We start from the raw sequence: 26,886 nt of genomic DNA, 5'->3' as shown, positions 1-26,886 counted from the left end.
CAAATATAATATATGCTCATTGTATTATTGGAAAAAACAAGAGGGCACAAAGATGAATATAATTATTTTTCATAACTACAAAACCAAACATAATGCTGGCAACGTTTGGTGTATAAATGTCCATTCATGTCTCCCTCCACTCTTTCTTCTCACAATAAATAGGCCCGCTTTCCTTCCTTTCTTTTCCTTCTCTTCCCTTTCCTTCCCCTTCCCTCCTTTCCCCTCCTCTCCCCTTTTGTATTTTTGCTTAGCATGCACTATTTTAACTTAATATGGCTTTTAAACAACTACAATGTGTATGGAGCCCTAGTGGCACAGGTGTGTGTACATTTCCTATGTAATTACTTTCTTACATTATTTAATAGCAAGATAAAATTGTATCTGCCATTCTCCTATTGTTGAATACTTAGTTTGTTTCTAGATTTATATATTAAAATGACATTTCTGTAAACGTTAACATGATAAATCTTTTCTCCTCCATGCTACCAATAAATATTTCTTGGGAGTATCATTTAATGAAATATTTGCACATATCTCTAATTTGTACTCATATATTCAATCATAGATTAGATACTTTATCTATTCATTATCTATCTATATTATCTAATCCTACTTACAATATATCTAAAATTTTTAGAAACAGATATAAACGGGATTTCTTTAAAAGATATGTTTACAAAAGATAATAGTTTCTAAAATTGTAGAAGTGGGAACATGGATTTATTTCTGAGCTGAAACTGAATTTATAGATCCTTTAGTTTTGTGGTTCTTAATATGAGGTGGGAGAACGTATTAGAATCTCCTGGGAAATTCTTTCAAAATGTATCTTCCTCATTGCGATATGGTGTTGCTTTTCTTTTTTTTTTTTTTGAGGGAGTGCTCTCTGGGTGTTTCTAATAAACGCTGTGGAATAAGAACCACCATCTGTAGCCCAGCATCGTGTATTTAAAGGTCAGGAAAGTGAAGCCCAAGGAAAAGTAATGGGCTCAAGTGCCAGATGTCAGTGCAACAGAGTAGAACCAAATATCCTGACATCCAAACTTTCCACTACGCCTTTTCATAGTATTTCCAAAGTGTGTTCCTTGCAGTGGGTATTATATGAAAAAAGTATTCCAGGTCACATAAGCTTAAATAACACTAGGTTAAACACCGTTTTCTTTAGTGCAGAATACGTCAGAGACTTAGCATGCTAATGTGTTTGTTATACTATTAATAGAAGTATATAGTGTGCAGCATTTCCCTAACTTATTTTATAATAGAGCTAACTTCTAAAGTATCCTGTGGGGCTAGTACCTTTGGAACCATACTTTGACATGTATTACTTGCCATGCTACCATTTGCATGCATCTGTTATTCACAAATAATAAAACTGTATTATACATGGAAGATAGCAAAATTTAGGCATCCATTAATAGTCATATTACTAATAAAGACTTTTTTTTTTCCTTGAGTGGGACTTTTACTAAATAGTGTTATATCCCTAGTATAAGTTATTGTTATTTTAAAGCAGTGGTCCTCCAATTTTAGCACCTGAAGCACTCTGAGGGCTTGTTAAAACACAGATTGTTGAGCCCCTCCACTGGTGTTCCTGATTCACTAAGTCTGGGGTGAGGCCCTAGAGCTTGCATTTTCAAAAAATATCCAGTGGATCCTGATGCTGCTTCTGATGCTGTAGTTTTGAGAACTACAGCTTTAAAATTAACAGTTGAGACTTTTCACTAATTCAGAATATTTGCAGCTGATAAGAACAGTCATGTCATTCATTATTTGGAGTATTTATACTCAGGTTGTTAATTCAGGTAATAACTGTGCCCTTCTCTTATTCAAGTCAATAGTGCACAGGAATAGACAAGAGACTGAGAATTTTAAAACGTGTTAAGTTTCACAGTTTAATCCAAGAATATGAATTGGAGTTATCATTTTCATTCTTTCATTTATTAACAATTATAATCAAGACAGATGTGTTATGTAAAATAGTTTAAGTGTTCTACTGCACTACAATTTTCTCTCTTTATTCATTTTTTTCTTCTATCTCTCCTTTCTTCTTCTTCCTTCCCACACCTAACCTCTGTTTTAGAAAAGAATATTACTAGTGTTTACAGCATGTTGGTATTTTACCAAATTTTAGCCTTTCAAAACAAGATTGTTTTGCCATTTGGTATATTTAACTTGTTAATGGAAATTAACTAAATATGTGTGGCTTTCTCATTATTAAAAACTATTCACCTGTTTTCAAATATTTTTATCAAAGACAAATAAATACTATGGTCCCAATCATGCATACTTGAATGTGCACATGTACACACACGCACAAATTCATATCCAGCCTAACCACCACAAGTTTCACAAAATAATTCTTCCACTTATGATATACAAAGGAACCCTGGTGGTGCAGTGGTTAAAGCACTTGGCTGCTAACTGAAAGATCTAACTCAACTAGCCATTCTGCAGGAGAAAAGACCTGGTGATCTGCTCCTGTGAAGATTACAGCCTTGGAAACCCTACGGGGCAGTTCAGCTCTGTCCTATAGGGCCATTATGAGTCAGAATTGACTGGAGGGCGGTGGGTTTGGTTTTTCGTTGTTTTGGTTAGTCTTTATGGAAGCCGACTGCTACATCTTTCTCCTGCAGAGCAGCTGGTAGGTTCAAACCACTGACTTTTCGGTTAGCAGCCAAGTGCTTTAACCACTGCACCACCAGGGGTCCTTTTATTGCCCATACTTGCATCTAAATAGTCTTTCTTATGCTGCAGCTTCCCTAGAAAAAATATATACATGTGTACACACACACACACACACACACACACACACGTTAAAATATTTCAGGATACTAATATGTTAACTGGTCATTTGAATTTTGAGAAAAGTACTTCTTTGTAAACCTGCAGCTTACTTTGGAATTTGACTTTCGGTTGTTGCCACATTCTTTCAGACTTCTTAGGAATTTTCTGGTTGTCCAATTCAGTCTTCTGTATTGTTTATCACATGCATTACTGAAGTGTGCTGCCAAAATAGTCCGATGTTACATCTTTTTCCAGTTTTGTTTTGTAGGGATAAGCCTTGGAATAAGGAAATCATAAATCTTTGTAGAAAAGGAGTTAAAAATACAGTTCTGAATTTAATCCAAATATTTTTATTTAGAGAAGACAGAAAGCAATCATATTTGAATTGAAAAGACAAAGGTTTAAATAGTTAAAAAAGAAAAAGAAAAAACTTGTCATACAGATGCATTTTGGATAAATGATTTATAATTTTAGTTTCCTTCTAGGGGAGGTCAATAAGGTAATTCAGCATCAAAAGCAGAGTTGGACTAGATGGAAAATTAATCTTCGATCTTAAACTCCTGTGGGATTTTCTTGAATCATTATTGACTGGGAGACAAATCAGTTGCAAGTTAGGGTTTAATTGTACTTAGAGTTATAATGGATCTTTTATTTACTAATATCTACTAATTTTTTGTTTTTTTAAAATAAAAATTGACGTACAAAACACATGCAAAAATCAAAGGAACATGACATAAGTAATCTTTCATTGTTATTTTATTGTGGTCACGTGTACCAATAGTTGTTACACCAAGAATATTTTCAATTGCATAATATAAATTTAAAAGCATAAATTGTAAAGTTAATTCAAGGGATAATTTTAATTCAGTTGTATTTAAAGACATTTACCCTGTTCTTTAATATATATATTAATAAGTATTACATATGGGAAAGTTCTCTCCCTCTCGGTATGACTTCAACATTGAGGAAATTAGGAGAGGAGTTAAATTAGAATGTGAATGATACCATGAGGATATAATGTAAACACTAACACTTTGATGGAAATTTGGGGGTCCAAGGTCAATTATAATATCATATCTTTAAATATGTTTATACATACATATTTTTTAGGAAAGTACATTTGATAAATGAAGCCATGAGTGTGAGAATATCTTTGTTAGCATGAGTTGTAATATTCTGTTTCTTGTCTATGTTTTACTTTATAGCCCGAGAAAAATGACAGTGAGCCAGGCAGCCAGAGGATAAAACCAGTTTTTATCGAAGATGCTAATTTTGGACGACAAATATCTTATCAGCATGCAGCAGTCCATATTCCCACCGACATCTATGAGGGCTGTAAGTAAAAGGATATGAGCAACAGTTGCAATACCGTTCTGTGTAGTATCTTATGTATCCCATTAAAAAAAAAAAAAAAAAGGAGCGAATGTGATATTGTTTAATTTGCATGAAATAGAAGAGTCTGTGGTAAACTATGATTTATGTAAAAGAAGAAATCTGATTTTCACGAGCAGTTTTTATTCATCTGGTGTGGTAGGCCAAAAAAAATGACCTCCCCAAAATGCCATTAATATATATCCTAATACATTATATGTTCTAATCCCAGAATCTGTGACTATGTTACTTTAAATTGCAAGGGGGGAATTAAGGTTGCTAATGGAATTAAGTTTGCAAATCTGCAGATAGATTTTCCTGGATTATCCCAGTGGGCCAGTGTAATCAGAGGAGTCCTTAAAAGTGGAAGTTGAAGATGTTACTATGGAAGAATGGTCAGAGAGATACAACAGTGCTGGCTTTGAAGATGGAGGAAGGGTGCCAGGAAGGCAATCTCTTCCTAGAGATTTCTAGCAAACAGCAAAAAGAATTTGTTTCTAGCAAACAGATTCTCACCTGGAGCCTCCAGGAAAGGAATGTAGCCCTGCTAATACCATTTTTTTAGCCCCTTGAGACCTGTATCAGACTCTCCTTCCAAACTGTAAGAAATAAATTTATGTTGTGTAAGCCACTAAGTTTGTGGTAATATGTCACAGCAGCAATAGGAAACTAATATTTTGGAATTGCTAATTAAAAATTTGTGGAAGGGTCTGCATCCATGGAGATATTCTTTAATCTGTGGTTTCATAAGTACTTTTGCCTTTCCAAGTTACACTGATAACTTTAAAAGAAAGTAGAATATGCTTTAAAAATCAAAACTATACAGCTATATTTTTATAGCTATTTATATATTCTCTCACACAAACACACAAACTGGTAAGTGGAAAGAGTTGTTCATTTTGCACTTTCTCCAAGGTATTCCTATGTGTTATCATGCCTGTTGGTCTCACCCTCTCTCTTGTTCTCTCACTCTCTCTTGCTCTCACTCTTGCTCTGTCTGCTGACCCTAGGATATGAGTAAGAGGCACAACGCATTAAACTGCAGGCCAAAGAAGTGTTGGGGAAAGGAACAAACAATAGACCTAAAGAAACAGAAAACCACTGTCTTAGTTGCCTAGTGCTGCTGTAACAGAAATACCACAAGTGGATGGCTTTAACAAACAAAAAGTTATTCTCTCACAGTCTAGGAGGCTAGAGGTTGGAATTCAGGGCGCCAGCTCCTGGGGAATGCTTTCTTTCTCTGTTGGTTCTGGGGTAAGGTCCTTGTTATCAATCTTTCCCTGGTCTAGGAGCTTCTCAGTGCAGGGACCTCGGGTCCAAAGGACATGCTCTGCTCCCAGCACTTCTTTCTTGGTGGCATGAAGTCCACCAAGTGTTCTGTGGTTTTACTCTGCTTGCTTCTGGATCTACTAGGTGGAGGAAGCAAGTGGATTATTTCAGGGGAGTTTTGTCTCAGCACTGATTTTCCCCCCTACTTTGATATGATAGCAAAAGCCAGTTGGCTGCCACCCCATTCTTTGCAGAACATGGGCACGTTTGACAAGTTTATCTTGGGGAAGAGGGCTGCTAGGGCTTACTTCCTGCTTTGGCCTCTAAATGGCACATGAGACACAGTTTCAGAGCCCTTGTAGACAGACTCAGCCCCCAGAAACGTCAGTGACCTATTCTTACCCCAGCTCCCTCATTTCAGATATACAAAATATTTAATGGGGCTCTCTGTACTATCTTCCTTTTATTTGCGTGTAGATAATTCAGTCATTTTACAGTCTCTAAGAAAATTTCCTTAAAGTTTGGGCATGAATTTTTTTCCAAGTGATTACCCAGAAATCCTCAAATATTCCATTAAATTCTATCTGAAAGATATTAGCACTTTGTACATTTTAAAAACTTTTTTTTTTAATCTTCTTGTAAAAGCCATGCATAATGGTGGTGACATTTTTAATACTGCATACATATTTAACATAGAAAATGAAAGTCTCCAACAATAGCCCCTCCTGGAGCTAATCATAATTAGCAGTTTGAGGTATAGTCCTATATAATATTTTAAAAACTGCAGACACTAACTAATTAATGAACGAACCCAAGTGGGATTTTTCTTACTGTTTTGCACTTGCTTTTTATTCTTTTTTCCACTTAAACTGGAGAGATGTTTTTGTTAAACTATTTAAAAGGCTGAAAATAGAGAGGGAGGAGATTTCTCTTCAGGGTTAGGTCACCCACAAAGTACAAAAAAAAAAAAACCTTTGCTTAATTTTTAAATGGAATGGTGTTTAAGAAATAAAAATAAGTGAAAGATAATCATTTCTTGTTTTTTCCTAGAAAAGACTGGTATATTTAGGTTCTATAGAATTACCTGGTACATAGATTTTGTAAACACTGAAGGCCAGCTGACTCTACAATCCCAATAGCCTGATAATAATAGTAATAGTAATAATAATAACTATTTAATGAGCTTACTGTGTGCCTTATTCCATGCTAGGCTTTCTTAATATCTCATTTATTTATAACTTTCTTAAAAAAATTAATTTTGAAGAAGGGGAAATTGAGGCAGGAAATGTTTAATAAAAGTGAGGTCAGGTTTCAAATAAATCTAACTATATTTTTAATCACTATGATATTTTACTTTTGAGTTAATTTTAACTCAGTTATATTATTTGAGAGCCAGAACTGCACAAAAGTAGTAAGAAACATAATTTGCATGAGAATCTTCATTTTCTTTTTTATTTGCTTTACTTTTTTTTTAATTTAGTTGAAATCATGCTCATAATAAAAGTCTTTATCTGTTTTACCCTTGAGTAGACACAATATCTGACACATAAGGCAAATTCAAACATATGTTTTGTGAAGAATGTTAATTGCCACATAGCATACACAAATCTTTTTTTCAGTACCTACGAAAGAGTTTTGACTTTGTGTAAGTAATATTTTTATTTCCAATTTAGAATAAACTATTTGTAGTCATCATCAAAGGGTGATCTTATTTGTCTCAGGAAAGAAAACATGTTACTTTGAAAATAAGTAAGATAGAAATATTTGCATATATCTCTTCAGAAGACATAAGGCACACTTTGGAATATGTACAATTAAAAGAAAAAGGAAGAAAAGAAGCTCTGTTGTTGGATTATTTATTTAGTCCCATTTATGTTAATATTGGCTTCTTCCTTTTTAGCTGAAATCTCATCAGTAAGATTCTGACCTTGCCTGGCCTGTACTGCTTTAAAATTCATATCTAGTGTTATGGGCTGCAGGAGTAAATGACACAGGAATAAAAACAGAAATGTCAACAAGATCTGGAAAATTTAATAATTACTGGTATTCTTCATGCAGCACATTGGACCAAATCAGATTTAGAGATTGTTCTAGGTTTCTGAGTTTAATAAATGTGAAAGTGCACTTTAATTGAAGGCTTAACTGAAGGAAACAGCCTGTTCTTTCACTTAAAGGCAGTTGTGTAGCTGCATTCTCATAAGAAATTCCATCTTCTAATTTCCCAAAGGTGATTACTTTTAAAGCCCCTTGAATTGAAATGTGATTATTTTTGCTCAATGATGTATTTAAAGTTTTAGAATAGTTTATTTAATTAGAACTCCATCTGAAAATTTTTATTTCTGAGAAATTCACTGGTTGGTCTTGTATTTTAGAGAGCGCCCAAAACATATTTAATTTTCAGATCTAATTTTTCTGCTTAAGGGTATAGAAAATGAACACAGAACTTGATAAAGGAAGGGCTGAATATTCATATTTAATTTTTTTGTCACACAACTTTATTAATCTTTGAATCACTTTAGATTTAAATGTAGGGAATGTCTTTAGTTATTTTCAACATCCTATAGTCACTTTTCAATACAAATTTATGTTGATATTTGCTTATAGAACTATTATAGTTTTATAAATAATATTTATTAATAAGCAGAAATAATAACAAGTAACTTTGACTAGCTTAACTTTTTCGGGTACTAAATAGTTTTGTCCTTACACTTACCTTGTAATGTGAGCAAGGCAAATGTTATTTCAATTTTAGAAATACAAAACCGAGCATACTTTTATAACAAAGATAACTTCTTTTTGATAAAAGAAGACAGGAGAATTTTCAGAAGTTTTATTATCTTTTGAAGTCTCATATGCTTTACTGAGACTTCTTTTTGTAAGTGAAACTTTCTTTTTGTAAGTGAAACTGCTAATAATCTCTAATACTGTCATTGTAAGTTATCTTGATGTTCATTTGTCTTGTCTTAGAAAAATATAGCTCGTCTATCACAAGTGATGTCAGTGTAGAAATTACAGGGTGAAAAGCTGCCCTGCCTTTGCAGACAATTGCATAGGTAGCCCTTAATAATCTCCTGTAAATTTTAGCAACTAATCTGTTCCAAGATGTGGCCACCAATTAATTATAGAACACAAACTAATAGTTCACATTTACCTATTTTAAATAACTCATTTCATTTTGTTATTCCACCAAGTGACAAGGTGGGTAATATTCCATTTACCGATTAAAAAAAATAATACTCAAATTGATTGACATGCCCAGTGTAAATCACGCTATCTGACTCCACAGCTCTGAGAGTCGTGAAGGCAAATGAAAACAGTCCCTCCTTATGGTATTTGGTGCTCTTGGACAATAGGCTGGATTCATAAGTGTGTGTGTTAGAAGCCTGTCATTTGTACATATATACATATATATAGTGTGTGTGTGTGTGTATGTGTGTGTGTGTGTGTGTGTGTGTGTGTGTGTATGTATATATCAAGCCAATCAGTTGTCACTGAGTTGGTTGTAACAAATGGCAACCCCATGTGTGTCAGAGTAGAATTACTCCATAGGATTTCAGTGGTGGATTTTCTGGAAGTGCATTGCCAGACGTGTCTTCTGAGGCCCCTGGATGATCTTAAACCTCCAACTGAAATCAGTTAGTAGCTGAGAGCTTTAACTTTTGCACCACCCAGGGACTCCCAACAAATTATAGTCATGGTAAAAAGATTTCAATAGAGTGATGTTAGTTTATCTAACACTGTTTCACTAAATATATTTTGTTAGAGGGGGCTAACTAACTGATGATAAGTTGGACTTTTTTTTAGTGATTTGGGATTTTGAACATTATTCACTTCTAATAATATGAATCATTTTATATTAAAATACAAAATAGCCTGAGCCTGTAGATATTAGAATTCCAAACACCATGTGCAATTCTTGTATGAAAATGAAGCAAGCATATATTTCATCAAGGTTCAACTCTGATGCATGGACAAGAGCACAGAGCCTAAAGAGTGGGTACAAATCCTGGTTCTATCACTGTACTATGTCTTCAGCTTCCTCATCTGTGAAGGAAGGGATTATGCTTCATTGTGCAGTGGTGAGAATAACATGTGATAACTAGCATAAGGAATCTGTCAAATAGAAGATACTTCTATCTCATTATTTTTAAATCAAAAAAAAAAAGCAAATGTAAGATGAATACCAAAGAGGGGGAGAGGGGAGAACTTTACATAATTTAAAATATTAGCATATGTTAGTCAAATCTAAATTATACCAAGTTTAAGTTTTATGACCAACATCAAATAATTCCAAGGAAATAATAGATATACTATTAACATATTGGATATCAAGTATGTTTTAAAACAACTGGTCTACATTTTATAGGATTGTGACTTGGTCTTGTTGAAATTGCTATTATCACATGGCCTGATTTACATGAGCTGCCTGGAGAGCTCCCAGCATGACTGTGCCCACCAGTGTAGATTTCCCAGTGTAACCCAGTGCTCTAATGAATAAAGAGAGCCAAAAATTCCCACACTTCCACCTCCCTGGTATTTTTCTGAGTAATTGTTTTCAGTGCTGGTATTGATCACAAACAGGAATTTAGATCAAGATACAATAGTACAAAATGTTTTCAGCAGCAGTACATTCTTAAATTTTGTGTTTGATTTTTCTTTTAACCAGATATTTTGCACACACACCCCCCAAAAAAAAGAAGTTTCCTGTATTTCTGAAGAGTGCATCATTCCATGCTACAGAGTTGTATGTTAAATGACTAAAGAAGTAAACTATCAGTAAAATGTTAAGTAAACTATCGGTAAAATGTTAGCATGGTTGTAATATTAACAAAGTGACTTTTCTTTCTCCTTTTAAAATGCTATTTAAAGTATAAAGGCTTGATTCTGAATCATGGAACTAGAAATCTGGTAAGTGCTAGGAAATGGTACTCTTAAGAAGTAGAATTTGTTCTGCATATAAGTGATCACCCATTGTAATAAAGGATTAGCTTTAATAATGAGCATTGTAATATAGGAGTAGAGCAATGAAATAGTTAAGAACATCATAAAACTATATTAAGGACAAGCCTAAATACAAAATATAGGTTTCAAGCTAGGGTAATTTGACTGTAATTAATAATTCTGGCACACAAGAATCAATTTCACTTCTAAGGTAAAGTTTGCACTTACTTTCATTGCTTTTCTCTAATGATGGTTCTGTAATATGAACATTTTTATAGATAGCAATATAGGGTTTGTTTTCGGATAGGAAAAAGTTGACCACATGTAAACCCAAATTCCAGTGATGTAGTATTCTTCTGATCCTATAGATTCTGATTTTTTAATTCATTTAAGATTATAGAAAACAAACCAATTAGTAACAACAGCTTTATGGATTTTACCAATTTATTTCTACAGAAAAATTGCAATAGGCTTAAACTCAGCCTTAAGAAAATAAATATAAAGCAACCCATAGCCCATTGCTGTTGAGTCGATTCTGATACAGCAAGCTATGAAAAAGTTAAGTTGGTTGTTTCACACTTTGCAATACATGGTATAGAAATATTTGGCTGCTTAATATGGATTTGCAAGGCCCCTTTTGCATTTTAATACAGAATCTTGATTTCAGCCCTTTGCCTTAAAGAAACTAGGCACTGGAAATCAATTAATGTTCACCAAACTCAAAATATTCCTGCGTTTGAATTGGAAAGGCAATTTCTTTGTAATTGTAGGTATAAATGGCAACAATAATTAAAATGGATCATTTTCTTGAGGAATTCTAGAAGTTATTTAGTGGATACTAGGCTCTGCAGACATGCAGATTGATATTCATATAGTTACTGAGGGTTTGTTTTTATTTTAAAGAGAGGACAGAAACATCCTGTGACCACCTGATTGATTGTCTAGTCATTTGAATCGCAGTGTTCTGTGACCAAGATGCTGCTAGAGCCACACTGGAAAATTGTTATTTTACTAGTCTATGGATATCAGCTATTTCATTAATGATAATATTGCCTTATTCACATTACAGATTGATTACATCTTAGAATGTGATCTTCCTGGTTAAACTTGTGAAGTATCCCAGTGCCTTAATTAAAACTTGAGAGAGATTTTAACCCATAATAATCTTTAGAAAAAAATAAACCCAGATCTTATTGAAGATAGATGTGTAAATTAGCTATTGTTATAGTTACTACTGAAAGATCCACTCAGAGGTCTTTTATAGACTTCTCTTACCGTGGTTGCATACACCTTCTATATCCTCGCCCGTGTTATTGACAACTATTCATTAGATATCGCCACTTTTTGTATTTTATATAGTTTCTTCTTGGAGATTTATAGTACATGTTAACGTTGAAGTTCAGAGTAACTTTGTTGTGCAAGTATGACATGTTTATTTTGGAAATCTAGCTTTATTTTGTGTTCTCACACCCTCATAATCTTCCTCAGTTGATGACCTTCAATAGAGATGGCTTTCCTGGTCACTCGAAAATAATAAAACCTCCTGGATCATGGTTAGTTATAAAAAACAGTTTTTATTTATTTTTTAATTGTGCTTTAAGTGAAAGTTTACAGTTCAAGTCAGTTTCTCATACAAAACTTTATATACACATTGCTATGTGACCCTAGCTGCTCTCCCTGTAATGTGACAGCACACTCCTCCTTTCCATCTGGATTTCCTATGTCCATTCAACCAGCTTCTCACCCTTTTTACCTTCACATCTTGCCTCTGGACAGGAGCTACCAATTTAGTCTCATGTACCTACTTGAGCTAAGAAACACTTTCTTCACGAGCATCATTTTATATCCCATAGTCCAGTCTTTGTCTGAAGAGTTGACTTCAGGAATGCTTTCAGTTCTGGGCTAACAGAGAGTTAGCCGGGGACCATGTCTTCCAGGGTCCCTCCAGTCTCAGTCAGACCATTAAGTCTGGTCTTTTTACTAGAATTTGAGTTCTACACCCCACTTTTCTCATGCTCTGTCAGGGACTCTCTGTAATAAACAGTTTTGAAAAAGTTTCAACTCAGAATATAAAATGTCTGTTCACATGTAGGAAACCGTGGTGGCTTAGTGGTTAAGAGCTATAGCTGTTAACCAGAAGGTCGAAGCTGAAAGGCACTCCTTGAAAACCCTGTGGGGCAGCTCTGCTCTGTCCTATAGAGTTGCTATGAGTTGGAATCGACTCAACGGCAACTTTTTTTTTTTTTTATTCACACATAATAGCCAAAATTCTAAATTTGACTTAACATTAATTCTTCTCCCCTGGTGGTGCAGTAGTTAAAGTGCTTGGCTGCTAGGTCAGAATTTTGAACCCACCAGCCTCTCCATGGGAGAAAGACGTGGCAGTCGGCTTCCCTATGGAGTTGCTATGCATCAGAATCGATTCCGTGGCACAGGGTTTGATTTTTTGGTTTATGGTAACCAGATGGAGCCCCGGTGAAACAGTGGTTAAGAGCTACGGCTGCCAACCAAAAGGTCGGCAGTTTAAATCCACCAGCTGCTCCTTGGAAACCCTATGGGGCAGTTCTACTCTGTCCTGTAGGGTCGCTATGAGTTGGAATCGACTCCAAGGAGGCATTTTATCATAACCAAGCCCTACAGTAAAGAAGGGACAGAGGGGAGGGGGGCTCCATTTCCTAGCTGCTATGTGAGTTTGACCTGGTAGTGGCACAGAGGGAAAGAGAAGGAAAAGGATGGTTTCTTGGATGATTGCTTAGGGTAAGGTGGGTGGATGGTGGATCCTATCTTAGATAATTTAAACGGACTCTCTCGGGGAGAGATTTTATGGGTTAGAGATTTTTTGCTGCAGATACATCTCTATTCCATGTGATAACATACTGCCTATTGCTTCCATGACTCTGGGTGGCATTTTGGATTTGCTTCCCCAACACCACCTAAGGGACACCAAGAGAATAGTGAAATCCTGTGTGCTTCATGGATGGCCCCTGGGTGGTACAAACAGTTTATCTGCTTGTCTGCTAAGTAAAATGTTGGAGGTTCGAATTCACCTAGAGGCATCTCAGGTTAAAGGCCTGATGACTACAAAAATCAGCCATTATAAACCCTGTGGAGTACAGTTCCGTTCTAACACATGTAGGGTCACCATTAGTTGAAATCAATTTGACTGCAGTTGGTTTTATGTGCTTTATGCCAGCCTTACCAGATGTAACTAAGTCATTCAAAATTTTAACTTAAAATGTCACTTTGTTTTTTTAATGCTTTACTATATGTCTCTTGTATTATATTTCATTACAAAATTTATCTCGTATTGTTGCATATTTGGCTAAAGATATAGGAAGTCATCTGTGGAAAATCTTCTATTCTTATGAGAGCCTCTGAAAGGAAGTTCAGTGAGTTAGGAGTACTGAGAAGAATTTTCTGAAAATCTCTGTCAGCATACATGCTTAATCTTGGTATTGATCCCATGTTTCCCATCGAACAACGCTAATGCTCATATTTAGATCATCTAAATCCCAGAACTGTGTGCACCTACCTCAGTAAAATATCTCATTTCTCTTCATGACTTTCTCTGCTCAGAGCTGATACTTATTTCTCAGTGCCCTTTCATCATGGAGACTCAATTATTTTACAACATATTTATTAAATTTTCTTATTTGTATTTCACATTTATTAGGAGCTACATTATAAAGAAAAAAATCTGTTAATTTTTTTAGATCTATTACTGGGCAAAAATATTAAGGGATTTGTAAAAAGTCTAGTTATTGCTATAATTTTTCTTACTGTTTTGTCAGGGATACAAACAAAAAATATGCTGTTTCTTTGTTTCTAAAGAGAAATTAAAAAGGAAACACAGAGAGAAGGCATGATAAAGGACATGTGCAAATTCAGTGCCTCTGTCAATTGATAGCTGGAAATCAGAAGTGTACTTGGCTAGCTTTTTATGATGGGTATAACAAGTGACAGGCCATTCAAAGGTTGAAGGAAGAGAGATAATGAAACCTTAAATTAGAATAGCTTCCAAAACAGACTGACAGTACTGTTCACAGCAAATTAAAAAGGGATTGACAATTGGAGAGAAAATGGAAGCCTGGAATTCAAGATGAGAATTTTTTAATCATCTGGCATTTTACTTCATGGATAAAATCTTATTCAGATTTCTCCCTAGAGATACAGAGGCATTTAAAAGATATTTTTAGAATCTTATTAAAAAGGAGAAATATTTTAAATGGACTAAAGGATTAAGGACTATTTTCTCTCAAGATACAAAGATCAGATTTTAAAAGTGTGGGGCTCTGAGGTATACAAGTATTTAGATTGGAGTTAGTATTTATTGTCATTGGATCCTATCAAGTCATATATAATTTTTAATGTATTGAATAATACATGACTTTTTTTAATGCTACTTGAGTTATGTATTATTATGCAACCAAAGGTCTTGCTACATAGAATAACATTGTTAGTCTCATGTGAAAATTTTGTTTTTGCTTGTTCCTTGCGAATGATGTTAACTTGAAGCAGAGGATTATAGGCTCCCATGGACACTGGGACCATTTATTATCATATATTCACCCAGAATGGAACGTAACTGAAGAAATGTCCCATTACTACTCTTTTAGATTGTGAAGACCAGTTGTTGTTTCTGTATTTCTTGATTGATAATCATCCCCATGGTGTGGAAATACATCAGCAGTGGTTAGGCAACATTGGTGCTAGAGTGAAAGTCCTCAGGAGGGTCACACAGGTAGTTGGTGGAAGGCTTTATATTTGAAATAACTTAATTTTCTGTGGGCTCCCCAAATTTATCAGTTCCAGGCTCACAAAACCAGGCTTAGGAGTTTGTATTATATTATATAGGCAGGATGTAAGAGATACCACTTTTAATTTTTCTAAAAGAAAATAAGAGTGAAACATACCAGACAGTATTTTTTATGGCATATTCTCTTACCCTAGCTTGGAATTCTGTTTTCACCTCCCTCTACACTGCCTGGAAAAGAACTCTTCAATTCTTCCCTACTTGATTGAAATGGCTCCTCTGGGTTACTGTCCTTTCATTGGCCAGGCAGAGTTTACTCTCCTTTCTCTGTCCAGATATCACTTAGTCTTTATTTGAATATTAGCATTTATTACTTTGTTTTAAATTATCCATTTCTGCATGTCTCCTCTAATGGACTTTATATCTTTCTGGTATAAGGATAGTATCTAATTTATCTTTGCTTTTACCCAAAAGATATTCAGTAAGTAAACATTTGGAGTCAGGAAAAGGAATTGGTAAGGTACTACTATAGTAGGCAGAAGAGGAAATGAAGATCTTACATAGACGTAACCAGTTAACCCAGATTTAACCAAACATTTTAACTACAAGAAAAATCGAGGCTTTTTAAATTGTTGTTATGTTGTTCAAATAGCACAGAAACACCTTCCCTGTCAGCATTCATACCTGTCATTTCCTATGATTGTACATCTATCTTGAGATTTGCTTAAAACATCCATCAGATCCACTTAAACTTACACAAAGTGAATTATGAAAGTAAGCCATGCAGTCTTATCTATTATTTTAGAAAGATCAAACCTAGTGTTTATTATCCTCTGTTCTTTTTACTGTCTACATATATAATAAGAGATTATCATTATTTAATAGTTTAGTTAATAGTGTCCATTGAAAGAAAGTTAATCTCTTCATTAAAATAATTATCTTAAAACATTTTAAATCACATATAGCTCTTGCCCTTGCCTCAGAGGACCATAAAAGTCAATAGATATTGAAGCAGTCACTATATAAATGTAATATTGATTGTGCTCTGGAAGCAGCGAACTAGAGCCATTCTGCAAATACAAAGCAGGAGTTTCTAATGCTGGCTTCAATTAAAATTGTCTTGCAAAATAAAGAATTGTTTGCTTTTACAACGCTCACAAGAATGCAAATTATAAACAGAAATAAAGTATATTTTTTAAAGAAACTACTGTGCTTTTTAATCACTAAATGATACTTAGAGAAAGAAAACTATGTCTCTTAATGGACTGGTAAAGAAGTTTTATGATCTGGTAAATTGGTTGTTTACACACAAACACACACACACAAACCCACACATTTTTATTTGTTGTCACAGTTATACGGGACCAAGTTGTTGCTGCCACATGCAGATGACCTTATAATTTCATTGCTGCATGAAATCACTTCATCTGAATATATATCTTAATTTATGTTATTATATTAAGTAATTATTATATTGTAAATCGTGAATACATGACCTCTATGAGTTATGTGTTGGAAAAGCCTAATGTTCACTAATTTAAATCTCCCAGGTTCATCATAAAAATTTGTTCTGATGAAAACAAAATGTATCTAGACAGAGCCTTTTGACTGATAGAGTGCTTGAAATCCTATTCTTGTCCCTAAACTTGTAGTGCTTTTAAGTGTTTTCACCCTCTTTTATAAACTCTTCCTTCTGCTTTTCTTTTAATATTAATCTATACTCCATTACGTTCCTCTGTACAGCATGTGAGTTTTCCTTAATGGTGTCAAACTGCTTTCTTAAAACACGTCATGCTGTTAAAATCTTCTCACAGAAGTCTCAGTTTCCTCAATTTCCTACCTGATATTAGTTATTCTCAAAAGGATAAATTCTTGAAAGATTTTCTAAAGGAAGAAAAATTGAGGAGGAGGTTGTAAAATTCCAAGTATGCAGTACATTGGATAGCTTTTGATATAAATGGAGACTGGTTCCACAGATAAATCACTAAGGGGTATGAAATGAAATTTTAAAATTATGAAAGGGAAATAATGGTATTCCACTGAAGATTTAGCAAAAAAATAGTATGGAAAATTTGCCATATGTAATAATATAATCTTTATGATGATACCTCAAAGGACTGTTATGAGGATTAAAATGAACTATATGGAAAATAATAGACCACCTTTAGATGATGGTTAATCCAAAATCTTTCCTATTTTATCTATCAGCAGATTTATATTTCATAGGAGAATATAGGTATAAATTATTTTGATTTAGTCAATATAATGGGAAATTGTCATTTACTACAAGGTCTTTATACAGAATTCTATATATATATATATATTCTCTTTTTCAGTCATTGAGTAAAAAATGTTTTCATTCATTGAGTAAAAAAATTAATGTTCTAGTAAATATGAAACAAAAAATTTTGGTGAATTATACAATTAAATAAAATTATTCTAATGGAAATAAATTAGAATTATTCCATATTGATCGGATTATTTTCATAGTTCTTTGAGCATTTATTAAAGTATCCACCTTTTGGTTAACAGCTGAACTCTTAACTACTGTGCCACCAGGTCTCCGCATACAAGTACAGATCAGTTTAAGTAGACAATTGTATAATATGATCTGATGCCCATAGTGATTCACAAAAACACACACACCTACACACACACACACACACACACACACACAGCCCTTCCTAAGAAGGTATTGGTCCCTCATGTAAGGATATGTAATTTAGAACAAATTACCAAATAATACGTAGATGACAGCAAAATGAATCAGGCTTTTGATTTTAACCAAAAAAAAATGTTGGAGATGTCACTTTTAAGAATAGCAGATGGAAGGGCAAGAAAGTGGATGATTTGCTGGAATAAATATAAAAGAATTTTGACTGAATCAGACAAATGAAAAGACTTTGCCTGAAAATTTATTTGGAAAGGCCAGAGAAACTAACAAATAATGTGAAAAATCCTGGCTTCCATCAGTTTGATACAGAACACAAGCTGACAAGAAAATAATGATTCTTTTACAAATATGAATAAGATTAATGTGAAAACAAATATATTTTGGGGAGAACAGGAAATCTCATTTCATTGAAGCTTCACTGTCTGTACCAGAGAATGATCACTTTTTGTTTAAAATTAAATTAAGTTTATTATTACTTCTTAACATAGGCCTGATTTTGTGTTCTATGAAATATAAGATTTTAAAAGTCTGCATCTGTATGTTACTGTCTGATATTAAATTTTACTGAAAGGTCAACTGCAGTTTCCTTTTTAGGAATAAAAATCTGATATTGTTTCTAAGTAAGTAAAGCTTGTCAGTCTTGCCATCTGATGAGTGAGGGTGGTTGACATTAGTGTATTCAGAGCTTCTGATGCAGGTTTAAATCATTTCAGAAAGTCAAAGGTGCAAGTGAATTGCAGAAGGAAGCCTTGCAGAGATGCTGAGGAGAGTATGTTCAGCAATTTCAAGTGTCTTTATAATCCATATACGACTCCTATGGTAGAACTTTATGGTGTTATAAGACCATGTAATCATCAAGTCTTAGTCTCTTGAGGCTCCTGCAAGTGTAAAGGCACAATAGATTACCTCATCATTCCAATGGAGGCAGAAGGGAAATTGCTTATTCTCCGAGTGCACAGCAAGCATTAGTCAAAGTGCTCTACATACAAGAGATGCAGGCATTGTATCCCTGGGTACTTGATTTAAGTCAGTACCAATTTTGAAAAAGGTAAAATCCAAAAAAGTACATTAGAAGATAATGAGTTTTTATTGGTTTCAATATCTTTTCCTATTATCTCTTCTTGATGATCTGTGAGTTATGCATATACACATGGAATTTATAATCAGTACATTTATTTTAATATAGATGCAAAGATCATATCTGAAAGGCACACTTGTTTTTGTTAAATGAAAAGAATAAATATTAAAGCACACTACTCACTGATTACTTTTTATAGGAAAAGATGTTCTTGTTTACAACAAGGGTTGGATCTATATTGTTTATCTTTTAGGAATTTCTCTGTTAAGTAAAGCTTCCACGGTACTTGAGGGTCCGCAGAATTCATGGGGGTCATTTACTGGTAGATTTATTCAAACTAATAATCCCAACTGTCACTGAAACAATGACTCCCAAATCTGATTCTTCTGTACAGACTTCACGGCTAAACTGCAGACTCATTACATTTATCACCTTTTGAATAATCCTGTTCAGTGGCTAGCTCACAGGCATCTCACATTGTGTTCAAAATTAAATTTATCATTGTTGTCCCCAAATATACCCCTCCTCTTATATTCATATCTTTGTTAATAGTACTATCCAGGCACCCAAACCAGAAAACCAAGGTTGCTCTTTTCCTCTTTCCCACCATGTGTTGATGGCCTGTACATTATTTTGTCTCAACATCTTTGTAATCTCTTTCCACTTACCATGTCCACCACTACACTTTTAGTTCAGACTATTATTACTCTCACCAGACTGAGTGTACTTACCTTTCTGTCTTGGCTTCTCCACTCACATCTGACTCACTTCTAAACCACATCCACACTGGCTTTGGAGTGAAGGCTCAAGTGCAAATCTGATGATTTCATACTTCAGCTTATTTGATTTTCAATAATTCTCAGAATAAAACTGTTTTATGTTTAGTACTTCAGGTACTATGTCTCTCATTTAATATGCTGATATCCCACATTATCTTTTTTATTTAACCATATTTGAACAGTATTCTATTTCTGGAATGCCTTATGTCCAGTTTTGCCTCTGTGCGAATATGTTTATTCATGTGTTGATTGTGTGTCTCCTCCACCGAATGTTATAAGGGCTTGACTATCTCCATGGGCCTGTAGCTCTAGTGCAGGAGTTTGCAAACTATGGCCCACTTGTTTTTGTAAATACAGTTTTATTGGAACAGTCATGCCAAGGGTTTGTGTGTTGTCTGTGGCTCATTTTATGCTACACTGGCAAAATGAGTAATTGTGACAGAGACCATGTGGGTTACAGACCTAAAATATTTACTGTATTACCCTTTAAGAAAAAGTTTACTGACTTCTGCACAAAAGAATGAAATAGTCCCTAAGACGTAATAGGTGTTTAGTAAATATTTGTTGGGCAAGTGTATGATAGTAACTAGATGATTAGGAAATGATGCACACAGATTGGGAGATACATAGTAGAATGCTTCTTAGACATATTCACTGATTTAGAGACCTTTCCTAATATTTGGGCCACTGTATTTATACCAAGCTTCTCAAAACATCTGCACTAAATGGGGGTTGATTTATCATAAAATTTGTAGTGAAACTAAAGAGCAGACCATAATGATTCAACACCTCCAATTTAGATGATACCCACCACTCACCTATTACTTCGTGTTGAGAGGAGAACAAGGAAATACTGGAGCTGTTTGTGCTTGCTCAGATATGATATGGCATAATGAGTTGAGTAAAGAACTTGAACATTGTTAGTCTTTACTGAAGATTACCTCTACCTTAAAACAGGACTTAACACATGAGAGTCATAATTTATATATTCATTTACTCTTTCATTCATTAAACAACTATATATTGAGTACCTAAGCATATTAGTCATTACTGTTCACTAAATGTCTACTATGCATTCAGTGTAGCATTATATTTTAATTTTCATAAAACAGTAGATTACCATAGATACTGTTTTCTCTACCCTATAGCAGAAAAACTAGAAGTGTTTAAATTGTATAGTTTACCCAACGTTGTACAACTTGCATTAAACAAAAGTTTGTCTCATCTCATTGCCTCTTCCACTATATTTCAGACATTAGATGGCAAATAAATAACATGTGACCCCTACCCTAAAGGAACTAACAGTATAATAGAAGGAATACAAATAAACAATAACAGTGAAATGTGGGAGGTATTTTAAAAGAGGTATATAGAACAAGCTATAGGAGAGTGGGGGAGGAGTTTATTCTCTGCCAGATGAGGGGGAGGGAGGTGAAGAGGGCAAAATCAATGAAGACCTTATATAGAAGATGAGATTGAGCTGAGACACAGAAGAAGAGGGAAGTTTACCAAGTGGGCATAGTAGAAAAAACAGTCTTGACCAAGAAGACAGTATATGCAGTGAATGGGAGGCAGGAGTGAACATTGCATCCTCTGTGAATGGCAAAGTCTTTCGTTATGACTTGAGCTTTGGGTGCTTGGAGAAGCAGTGGAGAAGATGGCTGGAAAGTTGGATGGACACCAATCATAAAATACTAGCTTTTATAAAGAATGACTTAAGGCTTTCCATTAGAGAAGGCATTTGCCAAGTAGAACACTGTGGCAGCAGTGGGGTGAATGGATGGAAGCGAGCTGAAATTGGAGGCAGGAGTCTAGTTTAAAACTATTATACAAAATCTAAGCGAACATGGTCATGGAGTGAGGGAAGATAAGCAATGCATAGGAGCTAGAACTAACATGACCGAGTATATACAATCTTCTGCTATATTTCATCAGATCAAAAAACTTTAAGCCATTTTTAAAATCTTACGTTAGTAGTACTTGTTTTGATCATGTGTTGCATATAATATTTGAAAGATACGTCAGAATAATTTGAATTTCTTCAATCTGACTTTGATAAATTTAAACTTTTGTGGGATATTAATCTGTGAATGAAGATAAAATATAAATGATTTATTATAAGAGAAAGACATTATATCTACATTATTAAGGTATTTTCTGAGTAATGTAATAGCTAGGACTTATAAATTCTATGCATCAATAACTGCAATAAGTACATTAAAATCTAAACAAATCATACTCGCTATTTTGTAAGCATCCTGAAAACTGACAGTATTAATATATTGCTTTTTTTTCTTTTGGTAGGTACATAGATGTACATCTCTTTGTATATATAACAAAATATGTAATGTGCACTCTGCATGTATGTGTGTATATATGCATATGGGTTAATTGTCTATAATGTGCAACTAGAGATATCACAAGAATACTAACCCCATATTGTCTTAAGAATAGTATTAGAATTCATTCACAGCTTTTTGTAATCTGACTTTGTAAGTAATAGTCTGTAGTTTGATTCTTAGATTTCTTTAGTTTTTTTTGCAATACATGGTATTTAAACCAAGGGACCGTTGTTCTTGATTACAGCCGACTACTATGCACTGTGCTTCATTGCATCTGATCTTTGCTTCTTAAAATCACCAGGAAACCCCTTGTTCTAAAACCGGTTGACACAAACCTTTAAGTACCAAACAGTATGTGCCTCATTGACAGTATCACTCATGTCCCCAGGAGCCTTGTTATCCTCCTTCTTCAACCATATCTCATTAGTCAGTTCCAATACTTTTTGATCCTCTTTGTGAATTCCAAGTCCAGACATATATGGAGCCACTAAATTCCCTATGGATAAAAGTGGTCTTAGAACAAACTCAAGGCATTTTCTATATCTAATTTGATCTGTATTTTTTGACTGGAGTTACTTCTTATCTCTAACAGAAGAAGCTCGTGTGTGCATTAACTGTGTGTGTTTATGTGTGTGGGTGTGTGTGTCTGTTGTGGTGTCTGGTGTGTGTATTGGATCTTATGTAATATTTTTTAACCAGAATTTTAGGGTGTCTATACCATACTCAGGAACTGTGGTGGCATAGTGGTTAAGTGCTCAGCTGCTAACCGAAAGGTTAGTGGTTCAAACCCACCCAAACACTGCTCAACAGGAGAGAGATGTGGCAGTCAGCTTCCATAAAGATTGACAGCCTTGGAAACCCTATGGGGGCAGTTCTACTCTTTCTATAGGGAGGCTATGGATCAGTCACAATGGGTTTGGTTTTTCTGGTATGCCATACTCAGTGAAGTATTCAACATTATGATTTGATTTTAGGAGTACTGGTAATATCCTATTGTGAAAATTATGTCCTCACCAAAATTATATTGTACATTAAATGCCATCATTAGAGAACCCCCCACCTTTTTTTTTCAGTTTAGCATTCTCTTATAACAGTGGAAACAGCTTTGGAAGGATTAACACACAGTTTTCTTCATGGGATTCATAGCAAGAAAATTAGTATTGTTGGTTGTTAAGTTAGGACTGTGGTAGAAGGGGGAGGATTCTTTGAGGAAAGGAAAGAATAGTCATCCTGGCATTCTTAGCAGTAGAATAGGATTGCTCCATCAATATATTTTCAAAATATCTTAAGTGCTAAGTATTAAAGTAGAGAAAAAAATGTTAATGATGAGGCAAAGCCCGACAAAACCAAACCCATTGCCCTCAAGTCGATTCTGACTCATAGTGACCCTGCAGGACAGGGTAGAACTGCTCCACAGGGTTTCCAAGTAATGTTTGGTGGATTCGAACTGCTGACCCTTTGGTTAGCACCCTGAACTCTTAACTAAGGGCAGGTGACATTTATTGTGTGCTTACTAAGTGACAAGTAGTGTTCTAATTACATGTAATATTCACAATATCTCTGTGAGGCAAACATAATTATTATCCCCACTGTGCAAGTGAGAAAATTAAGGTTTAGAGAGAGTAAAAGATTTATCCAAGGTCAAATGGCTACAGCTGGCTGAAAGACATGTGGACTATGAATGGATGAACAGTGGATGAGTAGTCTTTGCTCACACTTCATCCATTCACAAGTTGGATTTCTAAAAGCCAGTCATTCAGAGGAAAAGGCATCAGCAAAAGAGAATCTGTTGTATTGTATATATGTATTGTATCTATCGTATGCATGAAGAAAAAAAACAAAACTCCATTCGAAGTCCTTTAAATTTGGTCTTAATTCTATATTTCTTTCTTTCTATATACCCTCATAGTTCCTAATTTTTTTTTTAACTCACTTTTAGTTTTCTATTTAAAGTTTAAATAGTAGATGTTTAGGATATTTTTTTAACTCTTTTCATTTGTTCTAATTATAGTAGACTCCGTTTTTACTTTAATATTTCTCTAATATATAGAGATAGGGGTATAACAATTTATTTAAAATTTTAGTTACAAATTGCCAACTTTCTGATAAAAATGGCTTTGTGAAACAGTATCAATGAGAACAATGTATTCCATTGTATTCGGGTAATTTGATAAAGTTTCTGGTTTATATTTACAAATTATGTCATATTCCAAAATTTAAAATTATGGTATTTCAACTATCTGATTCCAATGAAGAGTATCTTGTGATGTGAGAACTTTTAAAATAAACTAGGAGAGGGACAGAATAAATGTGGCTTTATTACAAAATGAACAAAGAATTACATTCTAATTGCTGTATATAAAAGAATTGTGTTATTGTTCAGGAAAATAAAATAACTGACAAGTCTAAAACAATATGTTGAGATGTAAAAAGAGGATCTCTGAAGGAGATACATACTTTATGATTTTTTTTTAAATCCAGCTAAAGGAAAGAACTGTAATAAACTATGCTCACTGATTAAATTTTATTCATAGACTTGACAGTCACACCAATCTCGTAAGCTATCTAAGATTTATTAGTATACTTTTCTTATTTCTTTTTTTAGACAGAAAAACAACAGTGGAAGCATAAGAGATGAAATGATTTGTTTTAATAGTATGTTGTGTCAGTGATTAAGACTCCTGGCTACCAAAGTTACTAATCCTTTATTTGGTTTTTACAGTGTTAGGAACAGAGTAACTTAGACTGCTTAAAATAATGTTTTTACCTTGTTTCTTATTTTTATGAGATTTCTTCTATAATATCCCTACATCGCTTGCCCCAACCCCCCCCCCAAAAAAAAAACACTTAACAGGTAATTATCATCTTATCGAAATAACATTAAAATCCTTCAAATAGACATGGTATTAGATTCCAGTGTCTTCTATTCCTCTCATATTATTCCTATTTCATTTAGTAATAAAGTGAATTTCTTCTGAGCTCCTCCTATGCGCTCCTCAATTTGCAGATTTCATTAAGGCCAAACAGCTGTGTTCTGGGCTTTGGCCAGATGCTCAGTCTACCTAAACTAAAGAAATAGGGAGCAAGGCCAGAAATCTCAGTAGTAGGGGAACTAGAGAATTGACACGGACAAGGGCCTTTTAATATTTGTACCAAATTAACTGTAGGAGTAAGACTTACCTCCTCATCAAGGTCTTTGTGTGCCTTGGATCCTTTTGCTCTCTGTTCCTCAGTGAGAGTGGGGTTCTGATGCCTCAGACATGATTAGACAGATTAGATTTGATCTCCCATCTCCCTGTACCTTATTAATCTTTCATTTACACTGGGATTAGCTGAGATTCCGTTAGCCAAATCCACTGAAAGAGTTCGTTCATTTTAATATTTATGCACACTGTCTAGTCGTTAAAGTGGATTCTTTTTGTCTGTGCACTTAATTGGATCCGTGGGTTCTTTATTAACATTTTTCTGTTTAGAGATTAGGGTTGATGAGTAAAATTAGTAACATCTGGCTCGGCTCGTCTGTTAACTGCAGCTCTTTTAATGAGAACCTTATTTACCATGGTACAAAATGTACATTTGCTATAAAGATAAAAGAATTACAATTATCACTGAATCTAAAAAAAAAAAGCTTTAATATTCTGTGAATTTTCAAAAAGGGGGCTGGTAATTTACTGCACTAAAAAGTAGCTTTGAAATCCTCACTTGCTCATTCTGGTAAGACAATAGCATGTTAGAGTTTCTGGGACTAAAATGAGAATTTGTCCATCACAAAAGGGTGACAAAATGTAGCCTCAAATCCTGATATAAGTTAATAGCATGAAATAATATATTAAAACTACATCAGCTTTCACTTTCAAGAGGCTTTGCGGTGGCTTTCTATTGACGTTGTTCATTGGAGATATTGTTTATTTCAAAGTGGGTTAATTGCCTTAAGTTTATAGTTGTGGTTGATCAGAGTTTCACAGCGTGGGGCAGGGTGGGGGAGGTGTGCGGGGTGAGGGGCTGTCCTGTGCATTGTAGGATATTTAACATCATCACTGGCCTATACCCACTAGATGCCAATGGCATCCTACCAGTCATAACAATCAAAAATATCTTGAGACATTACCAAATATCCGCGGATAGGAAAAGTGCTCCCTGTTGAGAACCACTATTCTAGAAGCTTAGGGGATTTTGCTTTTGAGATTTAAAATTCTAGCTGATCAGAGATATGTATAAAATAAAAGTTTAGAAATAAATAGCTCATAAACAGTGGGGAGTTTAGGATATGACAGGCACTTGTTTGGTGATTCTCTACAGTCCTCACTCTGTGATTTTTGGCAAATTGCACAACTTTTCTAGGTTTTATTTTTGACATTTAATAAAAGAGATAATGTTAGTATCCCACCAAAAGTGTCATTCTAAAAGTTAAATTAGGTAATGATAGAAAATGGATAAGACACTGCAGGCCCATAGTAAGTACTTAATAAATATTATTGGCTTTTTTGTTATTGTTAGTGGCAATAATTTTCCTAATTTATGTTAATGTTTATCTGAATGCAAAGCTATTAGAATAGAATAGTATTATTAGTTAAATGGAAATAGTACAGTAAGCATTGTGGCCAGCTCTCTTGTTTTGCTTATTTAACTCTATGGTATTTAACATTGTTAAATAAAATAATTCTTAGTATCCAGCCCTTTACATAGCTTTAATATCTATAGGTCATAACATTTTACAGACTTATCAAACTTATTTTATATTTTAAGGAAATCATAACAAATATGTTTTTTTCCTTCTCTGTAATATACATCTGCTTCATTAGAATGGTGTAGTTGACATTTTTTGAGATTATAAATAGCCTTAAAGTTTTTCAAATAAAGTCATACAGTGTTTTCAATGCATGATGAGTCCCAGAACC

General features: G+C 34.3%; 1 protein-coding gene across 1 annotated transcript in view; it reads left to right on the top strand.

Annotated features, from left to right (window-relative positions):
• The window catches only part of CACNA2D1 (calcium voltage-gated channel auxiliary subunit alpha2delta 1), a 537,607-nt gene that overhangs the window by 362,787 nt on the left and 147,934 nt on the right, over positions 1–26,886 (top strand). Inside the window, exon 6 of the mRNA XM_004381473.2 lies at positions 3,987–4,116. Coding sequence (XP_004381530.1) covers positions 3,987–4,116 — 130 coding nt within the window. The remainder of the gene's footprint in view (positions 1–3,986; positions 4,117–26,886) is intronic.

The sequence above is a fragment of the Trichechus manatus genome, unplaced genomic scaffold (assembly GCF_000243295.1).
Source record: "Trichechus manatus latirostris isolate Lorelei unplaced genomic scaffold, TriManLat1.0 scaffold00085, whole genome shotgun sequence".
Taxonomy (NCBI): Eukaryota; Metazoa; Chordata; class Mammalia; order Sirenia; family Trichechidae; genus Trichechus; species Trichechus manatus.
Note: the sequence above shows the minus strand (reverse complement) of the source record. Positions and strands in the feature narration are given on the sequence as shown.